The 7,101-nt window shown below is 56.9% G+C and overlaps 1 protein-coding gene across 1 annotated transcript; it reads right to left on the reverse strand.

The window, feature by feature from the left end:
• Positions 1-792: 792 nt before the first annotated feature.
• LOC117869729 (phospholipase A2 inhibitor and Ly6/PLAUR domain-containing protein-like) lies at positions 793-6,870 on the reverse strand. The gene is made up of 6 exons (XM_034756799.1): positions 6,757-6,870; positions 3,731-3,858; positions 3,126-3,242; positions 2,223-2,372; positions 1,703-1,843; positions 793-1,118 (listed from the first exon to the last, which is right to left on the reverse strand). Exons 2-6 carry the CDS (start codon positions 3,777-3,779, stop codon positions 904-906), a joined length of 672 nt encoding a protein of 223 aa, XP_034612690.1. The 5' UTR covers positions 3,780-3,858; positions 6,757-6,870; the 3' UTR covers positions 793-903.
• Positions 6,871-7,101: the final 231 nt, after the last annotated feature.

Genomic DNA, 7,101 nt, shown 5'->3' on the forward strand with positions numbered 1-7,101 from the left:
CCTGGCTCATCCTTGTGGCGGAAGTTGAGGACCCTTCACTCTAACAATGGGCCATTGAAGAAACTCCTCGGCCCCCGAGGAGCCACTGGCCAACCCCTGTGATTCAGCAAACCACGTGAAGCTGTGTGGTCTGCTCACGTGACCTTGGACTCCATCTTGGGCCGGTAAGTTTCCACAAACAGGGGCTGTGGCCTTCGTTTGGGCCAGTACATTTCTGTGCACAGGGTATAAAAAGGCACTTGAGACACCTCCATTTCCCTACCATTTCTCCGGGCTGGCTTTCTAACACGGAAGCTCTTAACAAGGGCTTGGGTGAGTCCAGAGAGAGACCTCTGACCGGTAGTGATTTATCGCACCCTGCTGTGATCCCACTCTATGGACAATGAAAATCACTGGTGGGTATAAAAAAAAAAAAAAAAAGAGGAGTCCAGTGGCACCTTAAAAACTAACAGATTTATTTGGGCATAAGCTTGCGTGAGTAGTGGGGTTTTTAACCCACAAAAGCTTATGCCCAAATAAATCTGTTAGTCTTTAAGGTACCACTGGACTCCTCGTTGTTTTTGTGGATACAGACTAACACGGCTACCCCCTGATACTTGTGGGTACCGCCCGTGAAGTTCTGGGTGTGCCCCTGTTGGACACAGGGCCACCTGCACCATTCACCTGACCCAGTGCGGCCACGCTTCTGTTCTTACCTGGCTTCTTGCCGACCCCACCCATGAGAATTAAAATTTTCTCACTGAAATAAACAGAGATAGAACAAATCCAGAGTTTGCTCTCCAGCGTGTTTTATTCAGCACCATACAAAGGGGATGCGAGTCCACCCGGGAGCCGGGAAGCCCTGGTGGGGAGAGGGGCTAACGCAGGCTGCAGGGTGATGTGACCATTGCACCAGGTGGTGATTCAGGAGAGAAGATTCAGCAGAAGGAGCCCGGCGAGGGCCGGGAGGAGGAGCCCGGCTGCTCCTGGTGCCCCGCCCGCCGGACCATAGGTCTCTTTGCATTCGGCCGTGGTTAAACTTGCATTGATCCCTGCGACAGTTCCCGAACCCACTTGTAGCTGGTTGCAGATGGACTGGGAAACACAGCCCTTCATGACCATCTGCACAGGGTTTCGACCTGCGGGGGTGGGAGGGAAGCAGTTGATTGTGGCAAGGAAGCAGCTTCACTCTTTGAGCTGGACTAGGACACAACAGCTTCCACCTCCTCAGGGCCCCGCCAAGCTCCCCCCCAGCCTCCGTCTCCCTGTCTGCTCTGCTCCCCCCAGCATACCTGGGCTACAAAGCAGCAGCTCAGTGCTGGTGGCAGAGCTGGGATCTCTACGCAGGGCGGCTTTGTAGTGAGCGATAGCACCATGGTGTGACTCCCCAAAACTAGGTTCAATTCCCTGCCACGTGTCCCTGTGTGACATTGGGCAAGTCACGGCACTGCTCCGTGCCTCAGTTTCCCCAATCTTTAAAATGGGGAGAACGATCCTTCTTTTGCCTGTTCAGATTGCAGGCTCTTTGGCAGCAGGGATGGTTTCTTCAGAGACGTCATTAGCATCTGGCATTAAAATAAGGTCGAGACCCACTTTCGAGTCCTGACCCACAGTTTGTGAACCCCTGACCTCGTGGAACCGACACAGCGTCTTGCTTCTGCCCTATGCACGGGGGCGGGGGGACAAAGGAAAAATAACCCCAGAATAAATGAACTGAAGTTACCACTTGTTATGGTTCCAGCAGCATCAAGACATCGGGTCTCGGATCCAGTACACTCTATGGTTTGTTCACTGCATTGACCAGCATTCATCACATAGCAGGCTGGGCAGCGGTGGCCATTGGGTTTGGTGTCAGCCGGGGGCACTGGGAAGAAGTGGAGCAAACGCAGTCAGCTCGGGGGACGAGCCCCAGGCGGCGTCAGGGCAGGGAGAGCAGCTGGGGGCTGCACAGCTCAGCCCTGGGTGCCCCCTGCAGGGGGAGCTGTAGCTCTGGGGACACCGGGGGCAGCAGGGGCAGGGGAGAGGTTTGCAGCAGGGATCCCTGGACCCCGCCCTGGGTGGGGCCAGCTGGCTTCACACCTGGTGGGAGCCTAGAGCCCAGCCCACTAAACTCCACCCAGCCAGGGGCTCAGTGTTATTCCCTGGGGAGCCCCCTGCAGGGCAGGAGGCCCAGGCCCAGGAAGGTAATGTGGGGCAGGAGGTGCAGGGGATGGGGGAGGAGAGGTGGAAATGGGGAGAGGTACCTGTAACGGTGGTTGTTCTGCAGGCGTCTCCCACACAGCAGGCGATGCCCGTCCTTGTCATTCCCTGTCCAAAATTCATAGAGATGGGGCCGGCTCTACATTGCCTGGACATCACACAGCCCTTGTGAATGCTCTGGGTATTCACTCCCGCTGCACAGGAGGAGAAGACAGAGATATATTCCCCTTCCACTCCCACCCCATCGACACCCTCTTCACAACGACACCCAGGTGCCATTAGCCTTCCTCTAGCCAGGAGGAAACTGAGGCACAGAGAGGGGAAGTGACTAATCTGAGGTCCCGCAGGGCTAGAGAAAGCCATTTCAGCTTTCTAAATCCTAAATCCAGCATTTACATCCCCCAGCTCCCCACTCAGCTGCCGCGTAACCCTGGGGGCCCTGAATCTTTGGCCCATAAAGCCCTTTCGTTGCCAAAGTTTCCACCAGTGGGTACATGCCAGGCCACTGAAATCCCAACGCCGTGCGTCCTGCTCGCCCCTGAGCCATGGTGGGATTCCCAAACTTGGCGTTCCCCTGTGCTGATATCACCTGCGGGGCCTCATCCAGGAGACGTCCTTGGAGCACTCCCACCGGATCGGGCCCTGCATAAAGCCCAGCCAGCGGAGGAGATGGGGGTGGGGTGGTCCCCCGGATACCCAGTGGGTTGGACACTCTTTGTGGACGTGGGTGATCAGGTTCCAGGGCATGTTTGAAATAGTTAAACAATATGGGGCAGCTTCAAGAGGGGAAACAGAGACACACCCACACACCCCGGAAACCAGGCACGACCGTAGGAGGGGAGGGATCTGGGCTGAAGTCCCCGCCCCAGAGGAGGGACTAGAACCCAGGCATCCTGGCTCCCCAGCCTGCTTGCTGACCCAGGTTGGTTAGGCTCCATCTCACCTACCCAATGTAGTCATTGTGAGAGAGATGGCACAAGAGTCCAGCCCAGCTGGGCAGGTCTGCATGGTGCCCGTGCAGCTGGTTCCTTGCCCTTCGCAAACCTCACACTGCAGGCAGGACCCTGGGGAAGAAGAGAGAACATGACACAGCTAGATTTGTCCCTTCTCTTGAATTTAACTGACCCCAGCTTGGATCTGGCCCCCTTGATACCAACGCAGCCATGGCCGACTGACCCCGGGTGGGTATCCTGCAGAAATGCCTTTTATATCGTCTTGAGCTCCTGGAACTGAAATTCAGATCTGCCTTTCAGAGCAGAGACAATCCCCGTCAGGAAGGCCCTTGGCCAGCTATGAAACTGCCCTGTCAGGACACATTTTAGTGATTTAAAGAGTAAATATTTCCTCCCGTTGTTTCACTTGTTGTCATGGGGACTTTGTGACTTCCAGCCCTCTCCTCCTCTGACCCAGACGCTCCCAGCTCAGCCCCCGTTATTCTGTGGGGGATGATCAGTTACATTAAATTAACGGTTTCACGCGGCAGGCGGCTCTGAGCGGTTGGTACGCTGGAGAAGTTAGGAAATCAGCCCCTGTAGGAACAGACCCCACTCACCCGTAGCCAGGAGAGCAGCGAGGATGCAGACGACAAGAGAAGCCTTCATGGTGATGGGGAAGCAGCAGATCGTCGCTGGGGTCTGTGATGCAGCCAAGTCTCCAGCCAGGGGATTGATCACTGATTGGCTGAAATGAAACCAGACGAACGACTGCACATGCATGAGCTGGTCGACAGAGTGGGTGGAATCACAGAGCCGTTTGCCACAGCTCTGGAGTAACGGCACCTCTGACCCGCTTTGCAGCTGGTACGTTCGCAGCACCCACCCAGAGCAGTCAGAGACAAACCTCAAATACTCCTGCTGGAAGGTTGCAGCCTAAGGGGACTGTTTCTGGGGATCCAGAACAATCCTACACAGCAGCCACATACAAGAGAGAGACAAAGCAGGCTGCTCCCTCGGATAGTGAGACAACTCAACCTACCTTTTTCTAGGCTGGTTTCTTCCAGACTGCTTCTGGTCCCATGCTTCCCCGTGGAGCCCCCAAGACTGGCAGCAGGACGAGGAAACTCCACTCCCTGCCCCCACTCTTAAAGCGATAGCTTTCCATTGCAATCAGTCCTCAATACACAACATCCAACTCCCTGCAAAGTAGCTCTCAGCCACGCACTACTTTTCACAGCGGAAGGACCCCGTATCCCTCCTCCAGAGCCCAATTCCCTTGTGTGCCCGCCTCTCGTGTGTGCCCTCTTTTCTCTGGCCGATAGTGCCTGCAAACACAGTTCTTACTGGGGTGGGGGCACCCACCTCTCATGGCTGGCCCCCTTTCTCTCGGTTAGGTGTGACCTGCTTGTCTTTTTTGGTCTTACATCAGGGTAGCAGCTGCCTCCTGCAAGCACCCCCCGGCTGCTGGTTCTCTCGGCTGGTCTTCGGCAGCTCAGTCTCCGGCCGAGCCGCACACGCTGTCCGAACTTCCAGGGTATACAGTCCCGAGTTCTTATCACAGCCCTGGTATGGGGCTGTAGCTCAAAGGCTTCTCCCCCGCGGCACTGCCTTCTTCAACCACCCAGCCGGGGCCCATCTCAGTAATCTCCTCAGGTCTGGCCAGGTTCTGGGCTCAGTCTGCCTGCACTGACATTTTCATGGCCCTGCTACTGCTCTATCCAGCCAGCGAGACACCCAGTATTTGGCAGCCTTCCCTGGGCTTGGTTCTGCCTGGTGAGCTCTCTGCAATGAGCTGCCTGCAGGCCTGTGGTTTGGTTCGGCTCAGCCAGGCACAAACCCCTTCTCTTTGAGCTCTAGGCAGGAACTAAACTTCTCTCCTCTGCTGCTTGTCTTATATAGGGACCTTCTGGTCCCGGATTGGCTGCTCCATCAGCCCCTCTGATTGGCCGCTCCTCTGCAGCCACTCTAGGCTGCCTGGAGGACTTCTCTCTACTCTATTCTGGGGCAGGGTGAGGCAAGGGCCACAAGGCCTCCAGCATGGCACCTCCAGACCTAATCCACCCTGCCACAGCCACCCTCTCCAGACATCAGGGCCTGGGGCCCCCACTGCATCACCCCAGGTTCCCCAGGGGGAGGGGAAATCTACGGACCCCTCCCACCGAGGAGATGGGGTTTTGCTCCCCACACCACACAGCAGTGGTGCCTCCCCCACTTCCTTAGGGTCACTCATGTTGCCACAGACCATCAGGCAGACTGGGGGGAGACATTCCCCCTCCCTCCTGGCGGCAACTGCCTCTGCCCTGTGCCCCCCACCTCTGTGCACTGCGCTTGGGCACTTCCCACCCTTGGAGGGTGTCATGGCATTGCCAGTGTTCTGCAGCTGCCTCAGTTTCCCCCATGTGTCAGGACACTCAGCCGCCCTCATGCTTTGTTCTGCCCCAGGCTCCCTGGCAAGGGCGGGGTGTCTATGTGAAGGGGTGTGGTGGGGGCTAAAGGCAGGTTGCCCACCGGAGGGAGTTTAGGACCCACAAACCCAGAGGAGTGGGGAGAGTTAGGAGGTAGGAGAAGGCTCAGGGGGAAAGCAGCGAGGAATGGGATAGTGCCAAACTTGGCTGCTGATTACACAGTCCCTGAGCCGGGAGCTGGATTAGAGGGTGGGCCCAGGTCCCCCTCCCTGCTGCTGATGTTGAGTGCATTGGTCAAGAGGGAATTTGATACCCTGGAAGAGGGGGGGACACCTATGGTGACCCGGCTGGAGGGCTGGGTCGTGAAGAGGAGGCTGCGATTCCTGGAGAGAGAGACGCTGGAGGAGAATGTGACGCCTGGCAGAGCTAATCCCCAGGATGGCCAGCAGGAGGCACCACTAGCGGGGACTGAACCTTGTGACAGGGGGACAGAGCAGATCTCCCTGGTCCCGGCTGAAGGAGTCCAAGAATTGACCCGGGAGTAAATTTACCCCGTGAAGCAGCGGGCGGCTCTCTCACCCCACCCCATCCCTCAGGCTTAGGCAGCTGTTTGCACTCGCTGGTGCTACCCCTTTGAGACAACCCCTCCACACCCATCAGGTGCAAGCCGGCTCTTGCCTTCATTACAATGTGTGTGGTGGAGGAGTGGGGCTGGGAGCCAGGACTCCCACGTGCTATCCCTGCCTCTGGGAGGGGAGTGGTGACTCATGGATAGAGCAGGGGTGGGGCCTGGGAACCAGGAGTCCTGGGTTCTATCCCCAGCTCTGGAAAGGGAACGGGGGCTTGTGGATAGAGCGGGAAGGGGAGGCTGGGAGCCAGGAGGCTGGCTGCGGGAGGAAGTGGGATCTAGTTTGTTAGAGGAGGGCAGGGCTCCAAGCCAGGACTCTTGGGTTCTATCCCTGGCTCTGGCAAGGGAGTGATTCTAGTGGTTAGAGCAGGGGGCTAGGAGCCAGGACTACTGGGTTCTCTCCCTGGCTCTGGGAGGGGAATGGGGTCTAGAGGTTAGAGGTGGGGAAGCTGGGAGCCACGACTCCTTGGTTTTATCCCCAGCTCTGGAAAGGGAGCAGGAGCTAGTGGATAGAGTGGGGAGGGGAGGCTGGGAGCTTCTATCACTGGCTACAACAGGGGAGTGGAGTCTAGTGGTTAGAGCCCCAACAGACCAGCGGGGTATCACTTACCAAAAGCTCCTTGGAGTAACGTGTGTCTGGGGTGAAATCGGTGGCTAATTCTGCAGAGTGGAAAAGCTGTACCCGTCTCTCGCTCTGTCCTGTCTCTGTCTCTCTCTCTTTTTATAGAAGGGCTCAGGGATGTGCTGTGATGCAATATGAGAACTTCGATTTGCACACCTCTCCTGGGAGAGTCTATAAGATTCTATTCCCCTTGCCGGCCCTGCCCACCTTTTGGGCGTCTGTGCACGCTGAGAAATCCTCCTCCCTTCCTGATGGAAAATCGAGTTAGAGGGATGAGTGAAACCAACTCCCCTTGGAAGGATTGGGATGGCAGCATAGGGTAACTGGTCACAC

This window comes from Trachemys scripta, chromosome 24 (genome assembly GCF_013100865.1).
Source record: "Trachemys scripta elegans isolate TJP31775 chromosome 24, CAS_Tse_1.0, whole genome shotgun sequence".
NCBI lineage: Eukaryota > Metazoa > Chordata > Testudines > Emydidae > Trachemys > Trachemys scripta.

Excerpts from the sequence above, each read along its gene's own strand:
- LOC117869729 (XM_034756799.1), bottom strand. The coding sequence starts at position 3,779 with ATGAAGGCTTCTCTTGTCGTCTGCATCCTCGCTGCTCTCCTGGCTACG. Across the intron at positions 3,243-3,730 it reads CGCTGCTCTCCTGGCTACGG|GGTCCTGCCTGCAGTGTGAG; the intron begins GTGAGTGGGGTC and ends CTTCTTCCCCAG. Across the intron at positions 1,844-2,222 it reads CAGAACAACCACCGTTACAG|TGCCCCCGGCTGACACCAAA; the intron begins GTACCTCTCCCC and ends ACTTCTTCCCAG.